Below are 14,817 nucleotides of genomic sequence, written 5' to 3'. Positions count from 1 at the left end.
TGGCCTCTGTCTTTTTGCCTGTTCGAGTGCGGATCTAAAAACACCGCGCTGACCAGAACCAGGTAAGTGACCAAGAGCATTCCCAGGAGAACCTGTCTCCTGTCCTTGCAGAGGAAACAGGAGAGGCTCGAGGTGCAGTCCTTCTTCTTGTGGGCTTGGTTTCCGCACCGGAGGCAGTGCAAACTTCGGTTGGGTCCTCTGCAGGTACGGGAAGAGTGACCGAACGCTAGGCACAGGAAGCATCTTTGCACGATCACCCTTCGTTTGAGCCTGCTACTCACCCATCCGACTCTCAGGTGCTGGAGGCTAAGCAGCTTATTAGCGTGCTTCTCTCCCATTTCAGCAATTGCCATACGCTGCTGGCTCCGATTTTGTCAACCAGGCCTTTAGACCTCCCGTTTCCCCCGGTAGTTCTGGGAGCGCCTTCTTTTACGCTCTGATAAATAGAGCGTCTAGGTCTCAAATCTCCACTGATCATCTCGGTTGAAGGGCTTGAATTGAGCCTTTGTCACCAAGAATGGTTTTGAGAGAAGCAGCAAAACCGTCCTTGTCCTTCGATCTCCGTTCTGGGTTCGTCACATGGACTTGATTGTGGTCTCCGTCTCTTCCAGTTTCGTCTGGATTTTAATCTTACCTAGGACATCGGCGAAAGATCGCCCCCCTAAGGGCTTGATCAAAATCGCCTCAGCCCTAGGCTACTTGGGCCTGGTGAAGACTTCCTGCAAGTTTTGCCAGGGGCCTCCTTAACTGGTTCAGAGACTTGGGCCTTCTTCTTCCCTTTTTCAGGCGTCTTCTTTGAGGCAGCCTCGGCATGTTTTAGCTGTCCCCTCTCCTTTTTTTTTTGGAAAAAACTTGATTTTTACAGGTGACATAAACTGTAATATATTGGCGGATGATGTCACAGCTGACGTGTATCTAGGCTTAATGGCCAGCTATGGGCAAAGTTCCCTTATATACGAACCGACAAGAATAGTAGGTGAAAGTAAAACCTGCATTTTTTGATTACTGTTTTGTTAGATTTAATAAAATTAATCATAAAGTTAAATACGATGCTTTAATATTACATCTTGGCATTACAGATCATTCAATGGTTGTTAAATTAAATAAAAATGTACGATGATACAATTGTTTTAAAGATCTATCATAGTAAATTGGAATTGGACAGTATACAATGGGCCCATGTCTGTAATTCAGTCTCAGATGCATTTGATTTGTTTATTAATATTTTGCAAAATTATGTAAATAAATGCAAAGAGAAAACCCAATTAAAAAGAGCTTATGTATACAAATACCTTAGATAACTGATTATTTATGTAGAGGAGTTGATAGAAGGAAAAGGATTTATGGGCTAATGATTTCTAGATCTTATTATTATAAATTGAAGGAATACAGGTCCTTATAAATCCTGTACTACAGATCATTTTAAAATAAGCTGAAAGTTAATATGAGAAATGCTAAAGAAAATTATTATTTGAAGAAATTTGAGGATTGTGCTGGGAACAATGGAGAATAATTAATGATTTAATTGGAGAAAATCAAGATAAAAATTAAATTAATAAAATAGAAAAGGATAACTCACACATAATTACTGATGAAAAGGAGATTGCATCAGAATTGAACTCTTTTTCATAAATGCACCGAAGGATTGTTAATAATCAAAATCAAGTTATGTTTTAATCAACTATTTCCCAGGAAAATTGTACCAAATTCTTTATTTCTTACTGCAACAACTGAATTTGAAGTTTTAAAAACCACAAAATCTTTAAAAAACAATAACTCGTCTGGAAACGATAACATTAGCGGTTGCATTTTAAAAAGATTTCATAAACATATAGTTCCAGTTCTGACAGATTTATTCAATTGAAGCATGTTAGAAGGTGAATTTCCATCTTGCCTTAAAATATCGGTTCTGGGTCCAATTCTTTTCCTTGTGTACATAAACGACCTATGTAATGGAGGTTTAAATGGTAAATCGACAGCTTTAGCAGATGATACAGCACCGACGTATTCTGATTACAATTTGGAAGCTATTTGTAGAAAAATGAATGATGATTTAAAAGTTTTAAATGTTTGGTTTAAAAAAAATGCAATGCTCCTAAGTGACAAAACAAAATTCATGATATTTAACGTACGAGGTACAAGCAAACTTTGAATATGATGTACACTATAATTATTTTATGTGCTCTGCAAGTAACGTAACGTTTGTAACTGTAAAAAGATTGAAAAAGTGGACAGATACAAATCCCTTGGGCTGACCATTGACTCAAATTTATCTTTGAAAGGTCATGTAAACTCACTGAAAAAAGTTTGAGAAGCTTTTATATGTTGTATGATGTCTCCAAGCTTGCTATTGAATGTTTACCACGTTTTAATACACTCCAGACTAAGTCATGGGCTTGTATGCTGGGGAGGTACGTATATATCCACGCTTTATCCTCTCATTACATTTCACAAATCCTTTATCCACATTATTACTAAATCAAATAAGACCAATCATTCCTGGCCACTATTTTTAAATTTAAAAATACTCCCTTTACAAAATCTTTACATATATAAGGTATTAAAACTATTTTTCATAAGAAGCTCAAACCCGGTCCTCGCACGTAATAATAGATATAATTTCAGAAGTTTGCTTGTTCCGGTTCCAAAGCCTAATCTTAACTGTTTTCAAATATTTTTTTACGATTAAATTAGATAAGAAATTGTTTAATCTTATTTCTGTTAAATTAGATCATTTAGCACTATTAAATCTTTTTTTTAAATGTTTAAAAATGTTTTATTTTTGTTGGATAACTGCGAGTGCTTTCTGAAAATTGTTGAATGAAATCATGAATAATGTGTATATTTTAGTTTGTTTTTTATCACCTTTTATAATTTCAATCAATCTTTTTTTATTTTTACGTCTATGACTTGTTTTATAGATTTTGTATCGATTCCTTATTAATATATTATTTATGTAGTGGTTTCATTCCTTCTTTGAGTTTAGTTTTATTATGTTAGTTTAATCTGATGTGCATCGTTCCGAGTTTTTGCCAATTGGATGTTCTATTTTATTTCACAATTATCGTTTCGTTTTTTTGTAAGTTCTTTTTGATTGTTAACTTTACTTTTAGTATGTTTGAACATTATATTATTATTTAATTATTTTTAAGTTTGTAAATATTTCAAGATGGATGGTTTTATATTGTTTTACGTTTTTTATTTTGTATAAATCTAAGTTTATAAATACTGTAAAATAAAATCTTTTTGAAATGAAATGAGTTACAGCAGTGTGGGTGGAATATCAAGATCCAGATGGATGGTGTGTCTCAGTTGCCAGGGGAAGAGGTTTTGAGTCTGGTAAATAGTATGGCAATTGCTATTGATGAAACTATAGTCTTAAATCAGGACATCCAGGCCGCACACAGCCATCCAAAAAAAAAACACAAAAGCCTCGTTCTCATGTCATTCGATTTAGTAACTAGCAGAGACGGGACAATGTTCTAAAAAATGCAAAATGGTGCAAATTACAGAGTACAGTGTTTGTGAGGGATGCACCACAAACTGTGGTGTATATTAATGAACATCTAACACTATACTTCAAAAAACTATTCTATGATTCAAGATTGGGAAAAGCTAAAATAAACTCTAAGTACCTATGGATATTAAACTCAACAATATTCATGAGAAAGGACAAAGAGTCAAACGCAGTAAAAATAACCGGCATACAGGATTTGGAAAAATTGAAAAACGATAACAAGTAAATAGTCAACAGATGAACAGAATATCAAGTTTGGACAGAGCATTTCTGGAAACTGGATTCTTGTCTTTGGTGCTTGTGTGGATTGACCATAGGTCGGATTCAAACATGTTCTTGTGTTGGTTAATGATGTCTTCAGTCACTGTAATCTCTGCCATCACTATTATACAAAAACTGTTATAATAATGATCCAACCTACCACGGTCCTTCTGCGAACGTTTTCATAACCTCAAAGTAAAAGACCGTTATTGCCATGTTGTGGGAAATTAATATTCTTTTATCGCTTATTGTTTTGTCTCCTTTATTAAGGATGCAGATTGGCTTTTTTATTTTTATATTTCTTGTTTTTGGAAGCATTATTTTATACATTTTTTTACTGATTATAATCAGATCAATTTACAATTTTCCAGCCTCTACATTTATAGACAGTTTATTAATTAGACGGTTAGACTGTTTATTCTAAACAGATTAGTTTCAATTAGGGTAGTGTTTTATTCTATTATGTTATCATAGAAAACAATAATATTGTTATTATTGTTTTACGTTATCGAACAAAGAATCAAACATTTTAAAGTATATAGCCTAGCTTGTGTAAAGCGCTCCTGTTGTCAAGAGCTGAAGTTCATTCAATCCACTGTAATTTTTACATGTTTTGAATGGTTTAGTTATTTTAAAGTATATAGCCTAGCTTGTGTAAAGCGCTCCTGTTGTCCAGAGCTGAAGTTCATTCAATCCACTGTAATTTTTACATGTTTTGAATGGTTTAGTTATTTTAAAGTATATAGCCTAGCTTGTGTAAAGCGCTCCTGTTGTCAAGAGCTGAAGTTCATTCAATCCACTGTAATTTTTACATGTTTTGAATGGTTTAGTTATTTTAAAAGTATATTAGCCTAGCTTGTGTAAAGCGCTCCTGTTGTCCAGAGCTGAAGTTCATTCAATCCACTGTAATTTTTACATGTTTTGAATGGTTTAGTTATTTTAAAGTATGTAGCCTAGCTTGTGTAAGGCGCTCCTGTTGTCAAGAGCTGAAGTTCATTCAATCCACTGTAATTTTTACATGTTTTGAATGGTTTAGTTATTTTAAAGTATGTAGCCTAGCTTGTGTAAAGCGCTCCTGTTGTCAAGAGCTGAAGTTCATTCAATCCACTGTAATTTTTACATGTTTTGAATGGTTTAGTTATTTTAAAGTATATAGCCTAGCTTGTGTAAAGCGCTCCTGTTGTCCAGAGCTGAAGTTCATTCAATCCACTGTAATTTTTTACATGTTTTGAATGGTTTAGTTATTTTAAAGTATGTAGCCTAGCTTGTGTAAGGCGCTCCTGTTGTCAAGAGCTGAAGTTCATTCAATCCACTGTAATTTTTACATGTTTTGAATGGTTTAGTTATTTTAAAGTATGTAGCCTAGCTTGTGTAAGGCGCTCCTGTTGTCAAGAGCTGAAGTTCATTCAATCCACTGTAATTTTTACATGTTTTGAATGGTTTAGTTATTTTAAAGTATATAGCCTAGCTTGTGTAAAGCGCTCCTGTTGTCCAGAGCTGAAGTTCATTCAATCCACTGTAATTTTTACATGTTTTGAATGGTTTAGTTATTTTAAAGTATGTAGCCTAGCTTGTGTAAAGCGCTCCTGTTGTCAAGAGCTGAAGTTCATTCAATCCACTGTAATTTTTACATGTTTTGAATGGTTTAGTTATTTTTAATTTATTAGTAAAGCACTATAAACATACGTACATTTTCATTCTGAATATAATTAAATAGGAGTGCTCAGCTGACTGAGATTATTAGCCTTGTAAAACTATTTGTTTGGTTGCGATAGAGCTGAGAACGGAGACATCAAGTGCAGAGCGAAGGAAGAGTGTGCTTCACAAGCAGTGCGGCAGGAAGCAGACAAAATCTATAGGTGTGCTGTGTCAAGAATAAACACAGATTCCGTATGAATACGTTTATAATTTGAAAACTTCAAATTCTAGATATCATTCTCCCAGAAATATTTTAAATTTCAAAATACAAAAAAAATTGATATTTTTTCCGTAACATTTTAAGCATATTGGAAAAATTAACTCACATTTTCAATGGCCTAAAAGTCCTTTTGGACATTTTAACGCCATTGATAGGAAAAAAACTGAATCTTTAATAAAAAATTCAAGGAATTTTGTAGAGAAGTCAAAATCCCTAAAGTTGACTGAAACTGACAAACTAGTAAGTTTTGACGTTGAAAGTCTATTCACAAATTTACCAGTTCAAAAGACTCTCAAAATCATTGAATCACGTCTCAGCGAAGACCAAACATTAAAGGAAAAAACTAAACTTCCCGTGCCGGTAATTATGGAACTGTTAAAACTATGCACTCAATTAAATTATTTTGAGTTAGAGGGTAAAATTTACCGTCAAGAGGGGGATGGTAATGAAACGGGTTCTCCACTGTCTCCTATTTTTGCCAATATCTTTATGGAGGAATTTGAGAAAAAAGCCTCGGCTTCAGCTCAGTTCAAACCGAAGATTTGTTGGAGGTATGTGGATGATACCTTTGTTATATTTTTTCATCATGGAGACACTAAATTGAATGAGTTTTTGAATTACATTAATAGTATTTCTCCTTCCATCTGCCTCACAATGGCAGTGGAAGTCCAACAAAACAAACTTCCTTTTTTGGATGCTTGTATATTAAGAGATAGGAATGTCATTAAGGAAAATAGTTCAATTATCCATCAAACCATCAAAAATCTGTCAAAGGAACGGCCTACTCATTATTAGATACAGCAAAGAGCTTATGCTCAGATAAAGATGGATTAAAAGAGGAATTTAAGAGAGTTCAGATCTTAGAAGCAGTGGATAGCCTCAGTTAGTAATAAATAAGTGCAAACGAACCAAAAGAATCACTCCTGAGTAAGAAAAGCAGAATAGCGATAAATTTGCGTTTTTCTCAATAGTCAATAGTCTTTATTTACAATTTCATGGAGAAATGTACATGCGTCAGTAAAATACAGGTTTCGGTTTATTAAAAATTGTCTAGTGAGTCAAGTTGTGTTGGCTTCTCTTCTCCAGTTCAGGACTCTTCTACGGAGTAGTATGGTCTGTCGATGAGCCATATGGTCAGGGATGTCTTCAGCTTCTTTCCTTGAAGTGTCTTCATGTAGTCTGGTAGAAGGTTGAATAATTTTCTGCCCATGTAAGACGGTTTCATTTCAAATTGCATGGTGTGGTGTAGAGAGGCAGGTGGAAGTTTGAAGTGTGACGGATGTTATAGTGATGGATATCTTGTCCTCATTGCAGAAGTTCCTTGTCAACATGCATGATTACTTCTGTAATGTATAAGCAGATTGCTGTTAGGATTTTTTGCCTTCGGAAATAATCTCTGCAGCTTTCCCTGGGACAGCTTTACACCATTGTTGGTCGGAAGACCATCATATGAATTGGGATGAAGCCAACATAATACATTGTGTACCTCATTTCTTTAAAAGGAAATTAATTGAAGCAACATTAAATTGGCAGACCAACCAATCAGTCAACCATCAGTCGAGATTAGGCCACTTTGCTTTCCAATTGTAAAAAATGAACTAAAAAGAAAATCAAAAGTATCAAACAGATTAAATGTTTACAACAAACCAATGCTGTGTCACAGTATGGTTTTAAGAAGTTCATCTAGTATAAACCAATAATAAAAAAGGCCCACTCCTGTTCTCTCCTTTTTTGCCACCATCTTGTTTCTGAGGTTACAATTGACATTTGCTATTGCCTCTGGTCAGTCGTAGATGGTTGGTAGATGAATGCAGACATATTGTAACCTGTATTCTGTAGTTCAGTTTTAATGATTGGTGTTGTGTATAGTTTTTTATTAAGTGCATGTTTTGGATGTTTTGGAGTTAGTGAATTTGACACACAACATGGTGGTTGTGATTCCTGACTTAGGTGTCACAACGCTCTGGTATGATTTGTTTATTTTAACCTAGTTTGTAATTATGTGTTAGGTTAGTTATTTACCTGAAGAAGAGATCAGATTACAGATCCTGAAAGTTTTACTGATTTTTGTGTGTCACTGAACGATGGAAAATGTCCGGAAAAATCCTGTTTCTTTCACAATTCTTCCATTGTCAAAAACAAACTTCAAACAAAGATATATAAACAAATAACACCCAAGATTTTTTTTAATATTCAAAGTTTATTTTTAGAAGAAGAGAACTAACCTTTTAATTAGGTGAAGCGCATAGTTCTCCCATTCTGCCATTCTGTCGAGGTTCTTTCACTGAAACTTGGCAATCAGTCTCACTCGGAATCAAATACGTTAAACCCTGTTTTTTATCTGATAATGAATAGACAAAATACCCTGGTAAATTAGACACACAAGGTTTCCAATAAGTTAGGTTTTCAGTTACTTTTCTCTCTTCAAAGTTATCACTATCATAAGGAAATAACTTGTCAAACAATTCCTCGGGATCGTCACAGCAACTTGAGTAGTAGCAATTCAGGTTATCAGCCATGCCATACCATGCCTGCACACATGTCAACCCCTTGGGGTCTGAGTCTACTTGCTGCAGCTGATCAACTTGGTACTCTTGTAGCACTCTTTCAAACAATTCCTTCCCATAATTTCCTTTTATACCGATCTCTTCAAAAATATCATTTAAGTCATTGCAAGTTGGATTTTTTTTTGGTACTTTAGTTTTAAGTTTTTTTATATCTTCGTCAAACATTTTCATCATTCGAACAGTAATTGATAATAGACACTGTGCATACTGAGTTAAATTCCAGTTAGGTGTAGCATTTCTCGGAAGAAAATCTAGTATCTGTGGTAAGAAATCATCTAGTTCTGAGGAACTGTCAGTAAATGATTTATTTTGCTCTATTTTATCTTTGATCTTACGGTTAACCTCTTCAAGAGGATGGCACCTGACATTGTAACTCATTAGACAGACAGGTCGGTGCTCGATGTTGTTACAGTACTGATTCACTTCTCTAACTCTGCTTGACACAGAACACATCAAATAACGCAATATTAATAATATACGATGCTTGTCTTCTTCGTTTCCATTACTTATTAATTGATTATATGCAGAACTGTATTTCTCATTTTCTTTCTGTAAGTTTCCATAGAGTTTCGACATGTTAATATCAATTTTATTGTACACATCCTCGGATGTTTCTTCAGTCAGGAACTGTGCATACTGGTTTATTTCTGCAAGAAGAATGAGTATATCTTTCTCAGCAGTACTGATAGTATTTAACAGTTTAAATACCAGTTCTGTTACGTTTTCAGAAACATATTTTTCTATATTAATAACGTCTCCCTTATCAACACTGTACTGAATGCTGTTGACATTTACAAGAGCCAACAAAACTTCAACATCATCACTATCTTCATTTATTTTAAGAGCTTTTCTAATGTTTTCTATCGCTTCTGAAGTTGATGCAGCATTAAAGTAGAAAGATATCATTGAAGATTGATCACAAAGTTCGTCCAATAATTCAATTAATTTAGTCGTATTATCCGAATAAAGCAAACCTACAAAGCCATTAAGACCACATATTCCCTGTGCAATTTTAGTGCTCACCACAACAGCCCCTTCTGCAACTCTCAAAGCTCCAGCTGCAGCTACAGCAATAACATTAAATGCACCTTTCACTACCTCTTTAGCATAAGGCTCATTATGCTTCTTCTTGTCTAGTATTTTGACAACACAACGGCCAAAGCCATAGATGCCTGCAGCTGCACCGCCTACGACTGCACAGGGAGCGAGTACGGGAGCAGCAACTACCAAAGCGGCAACCCCAGCAACTCCAGCGCCAACAGAAATTACCTTCTCTACTTTATCTGCGGCTTCTAGTGCTTTGGATTTAGCACAGGTGTCTTGAAAAAACCGACACTGAAACCGGTTTTTATGTCATAACTTCCATGTAAAGGATAACAAATGACAATATCAGGTAGGGTATTTGTCGTTAAGAAGTCAGCCCAGCTTTCATATACACGACAATTTGTATCTATGTACACAATATTGGATCCACCACTATGAGTTTTAAACACAGGAATATTTTTGATTTTTTTCTTTGCAGGAATACTAGAAACTTTTTGATTCTCTTCTTCTTTACGAATACTGGAAATGTTTTTATTCTCTTCTTCTTCAGGAATACTGGAATTTTTTTTATTCTCTTCTTCTTCAGGAATACTGGAAATGTTTTTATTCTCTTCTTCTTCAGGAATACTGGAAATTTTTTTATTCTCTTCTTCAGGAATACTGGAAATGTTTTGATTCTTTTCTTCTTCAGGAATACTAGTGTCTATAGAATCTTCTTGATACGTCACATACACATAGGAAAATTTGATTTCTTTATCTGTGCAACTAAGAATGGCATTAACAATTGATATAATTTTTTTGTCTTGATCACTATAATATCCTGTTGCAACTGTACAGTTTTTATTTGTATCAGTTTGTGTAGGACGTATTTCAGTATGAATAACTTGTTTGGGAGGGCCAAATAGGGCATAACCAACTTTTTTAAATAGCAATGTTTTGTCTCCTGGTATACTATCCCAAATATCACCATTCTTTTTCAATAAGGTACATGCTTCATAGAACTTATATTGCTCCGCTCTTACATTTTCCAAATTCTCTGCACCAGTTAGTTCTTCAATTTTCTGAAAGAAAATCATAAATAAAATTATAATAAAAATAAAATATAAAATTAGAAGAATAAAGCTTCCACTTTCAGAAGAAAGAACTAAGTTGAACAATTTACTTACGAAACTAACACTCACAAACCATCCTTCAATAACTTTTCAGGGTGATTGAGACCTCGAAACTAACACTCACAAACCATCCTTCAATAACTTTTCAGGGTGATTGAGACCTCGAAACTAACACTCACAAACCATCCTTCAATAACTTTTCAGGGTGATTGAGACCTCGAAACTAACACTCACAAACCATCCTTCAATAACTTTTCAGGGTGATTGAGACCTCGAAACTAACACTCACAAACCATCCTTCAATAACTTTTCAGGGTGATTGAGACCTCGAAACTAACACTCACAAACCATCCTTCAATAACTTTTCAGGGTGATTGAGACCTCTTCATTTTCAATAAATGTTCACATTACACTCACGAACCTCAGGTGCAAATGCTCCTGCTCAGCCCTACAACGCCAAATATACCAGCTGATATACGTCAGACACATTGCAGGTCCGAGGTGTGTGCAGTAATCGATCACGCATTTTCGCCGCTGTAACATTTCTCACTATCAGTTTGCGCTGAGCTGCAGTCACATAAACATGGCTGTCTTTATTGGTTCTCCCACCAAGTGTAAATTGAGGAGTGTTATTTGTTTCCTCCAAGCAGAAGGGACTAGTGCAGTAGAAATTTATTGAGATATGCCGTATTTACGAAGAAAATATTACAAGAGATGGTGTTAAATGTTAATCCCATCAACAGTTTAAAGATGGCTGAATGTCAAATTCAATGATCAATTCAAGAAATGTGAGAGCTGCAGCCATTTGGCGATTTTTTGTGGGTGTCAGTCAACATATCTGGCTTTCTACACCATTCACGCCCAACATCATCACTCAACATGTTTTCTGCATACACATGGCACATTCTGTAATGGATTTCTGCTGCACTAGTCTCTTCTGCTTGCAGGAAACTAATAAAACTCCTCAGTCCACATTTGGCGGGAGAAACAACAGAGGTGACCATGTTTATGCGACTGCAACACAGTGCAAACTAGCGACTTAAACTCGGTAGTGACAAAGTTGTAGCGAGGAATATGCATGATCTACTACTGCCCATAATGTGGAACTGTCATGGCGTGAGATCGGAGGTTGTACATATAGTGTGCTTCATTCGGAACACAGTGAACACAAAAAACTACGAATTACGTAATGTAAAATGGACACTGGCAGTTTTACAACATAAGCACAACAGATGACATTGAAAGGGTTACCTAACAAAATGTCTGCCACACAATCCCCATATGGATGCGTGGTCTATTCTCTAGAAAGTTAAAAACACAATCCCCATATGGATGCGTGGTCTATTCTCTAGAAAGTTAAAAACACAATCCCCATATGGATGCATGGTCTTTTCTCTGGAAAGTTAAAAACACAATCCCCATATGGATGCGTGGTCTATTCTCTGGAAAGTTAAAAACACAATCCCCATATGGATGCGTGGTCTATTCTCTGGAAAGTTAAAAACACAATCCCCATATGGATGCATGGTCTTTTCTCTGGAAAGTTAAAAACACAATCCCCATATGGATGCGTGGTCTATTCTCTGGAAAGTTAAAAACACAATCCCCATATGGATGCGTGGTCTATTCTCTGGAAAGTTAAAAACACAATCCCCATATGGATGCGTGGTCTATTCTCTGGAAAGTTAAAAACACAATCCCCATATGGATGCGTGGTCTATTCTCTAGAAAGTTAAAAACACAATCCCCATATGGATGCATGGTCTTTTCTCTGGAAAGTTAAAAACACAATCCCCATATGGATGCGTGGTCTATTCTCTGGAAAGTTAAAAACACAATCCCCATATGGATGCATGGTCTATTCTCTGGAAAGTTAAAAACACAATCCCCATATGGATGCGTGGTCTATTCTCTGGAAAGTTAAAAACACAATCCCCATATGGATGCGTGGTCTATTCTCTGGAAAGTTAAAAACACAATCCCCATATGGATGCGTGGTCTATTCTCTGGAAAGTTAAAAACACAATCCCCATATGGATGCGTGGTCTATTCTCTGGAAAGTTAAAAACACAATCCCCATATGGATGCGTGGTCTATTCTCTGGAAAGTTAAAAACACAATCCCCATATGGATGCGTGGTCTATTCTCTGGAAAGTTAAAAACACAATCCCCATATGGATGCGTGGTCTATTCTCTAGAAAGTTAAAAACACAATCCCCATATGGATGCATGGTCTTTTCTCTGGAAAGTTAAAAACACAATCCCCATATGGATGCGTGGTCTATTCTCTGGAAAGTTAAAAACACAATCCCCATATGGATGCGTGGTCTATTCTCTGGAAAGTTAAAAACACAATCCCCATATGGATGCGTGGTCTATTCTCTGAAAATTTAAAGCTGCAAATAAACAAATAAAAAATGCAACAGTGCATCTGTACAGACCTAGATAAATAAGAAAAGTGTAGAATATAATAATGTAAAATATACTTTCTGCAACATATCAAAATAGAACTTACAAACATGCCTTCTATTTAAATTTGCAGTTGTGTTAAAACAAAAAGCATTGATTAGCTCTTCTTAAAGAAAACTGCATAATCTTTGGTATATTTTGAATCATGAATTATAATATTCTTTTAATTGTTTAGCACATAACATAAATCATACAAAGTACACTTGTTCAAGACAGGTGAATATTAAATAAATATTTAAGTTAACTAATTTAACTGGCTAATGAAACATTAAATAATTGTAATTGGTTACTACGGCTGAAAAGTTTTATACATTATTATTACTAGCAATTTCAGTAGAGTGTTTAATAGTATGTATCCAGTCGTTTACTTTTTGGCACTAGTACTTGACCGGGAAGTTTATATATGAGTAATTTGACAACTTACCTTTAAAAAGTGTTCAGTTACACAACATTTCAAATTTTGATGGTATTTCAGCCATATCGGATGGATGACATTAGTATCTACTATATCCGTAAAGTCGTCCAATTTCAGGAATCTTTCTTTTACAGTTTTATCATCCAAACCAGTCAACTCTTCCAGTTCCTTCAAATCTTTTATGCTGTCCTTAAAATCATTATACACTTCTTCATAAAGTTGTCTATAATATACATCTGACATTTTCTGCAACATAGAAAGTCTCTAAAAGTATATAAATAATTGACATCAACTATAACTTATGTTTTGCACATCAATTGTCAAACCAAAGTCTCATTGTAACAATGAACCAGAGCTGCAGAGCAAATATATTGTTAGTAACTTCACATCAACTATAACTTATGTTTTGCACATCAATTGTCAAACCAACGTCTCATTGTAACAATGAACCAGAGCTGCAGAGCAAATATATTGTTAGTAACTTCACATCAACTATAACTTATGTTTTGCACATCAATTGTCAAACCAACGTCTCATTGTAACAATGAACCAGAGCTGCAGAGCAAATATATTGTTAGTAACTTCACATCAACTATAACTTATGTTTTGCACATCAATTGTCAAACCAACGTCTCATTGTAACAATGAACCAGAGCTACAGAGCAAATATATTGTTAGTAACTTCACATCAACTATAACTTATGTTTTGCACATCAATTGTCAAACCAACGTCTCATTGTAACAATGAACCAGAGCTACAGAGCAAATATATTGTTAGTAACTTCACATCAACTATAACTTATGTTTTGCACATCAATTGTCAAACCAACGTCTCATTGTAACAATGAACCAGAGCTGCAGAGCAAATATATTGTTAGTAACTTCACATCAACTATAACTAATGTTTTGCATATCAATTGTCAAACCGATGTCTCATTGTGACAATGAAACAGATCTGCAGAGCAAATATATTGTTTGTCAGTACCTTCACATCAACCACAACTTGTGTCAAACATATCAATTGTCAAACCGATGTTTCATTGTGAGAATGAAACAGATCTGCAGAGCAAATATATTGTTTGTCAGTACCTTCACATCAACCACAACTTGTGTCAAACATATCAATTGTCAAACCGATGTTTCATTGTGAGAATGAAACAGATCTGCAGAGCAAATATATTGTTTGTCAGTACCTTCACATCAACCACAACTTGTGTCAAACATATCAATTGTCAAACCGATGTTTCATTGTGACAATGAAACAGATCTGCAGAGCAAATATATTGTTTGTCAGTACCTTCACATCATCAACCATAACTTGTGCGAAACCCAATTGTCAAACCGATGATGTATTATTGTGACAATGAATTGGAGTTGCAGAGCAAATATTGTTTGTCAGTACCTTCACATCAACCACAACTTGTGTCAAACATATCAATTGTTAAAACAATGTCTCATTGTGACTATGAATGAGAGTTGCAGAGTAAATATTGTTTGTCAGTACCTTCACATCA

General features: G+C 35.0%; 1 protein-coding gene across 2 annotated transcripts in view; it reads right to left on the bottom strand.

The window, feature by feature from the left end:
- Positions 1-6,648: 6,648 nt before the first annotated feature.
- Positions 6,649-14,817, bottom strand: part of LOC124371815 — a gene marked incomplete at its 5' end in the record, with an annotated part of 46,511 nt that continues 38,342 nt past the window's right edge. The window contains 3 exon segments of one of the 2 annotated variants that reach the window (XR_006923275.1): positions 6,649-7,039; positions 7,922-10,368; positions 13,313-13,549. Coding sequence is in view for 1 of the 2 variants with exons in the window: in XM_046830170.1 (XP_046686126.1) it covers positions 9,556-10,368; positions 13,313-13,549 (1,050 nt within the window). 2 annotated transcript variants of the gene reach the window in all.

Source organism: Homalodisca vitripennis, unplaced genomic scaffold, assembly GCF_021130785.1.
Source record: "Homalodisca vitripennis isolate AUS2020 unplaced genomic scaffold, UT_GWSS_2.1 ScUCBcl_2060;HRSCAF=6433, whole genome shotgun sequence".
NCBI classification, from domain to species: domain Eukaryota; kingdom Metazoa; phylum Arthropoda; class Insecta; order Hemiptera; family Cicadellidae; genus Homalodisca; species Homalodisca vitripennis.
This window is presented reverse-complemented; position numbering and strand designations above follow the sequence as displayed.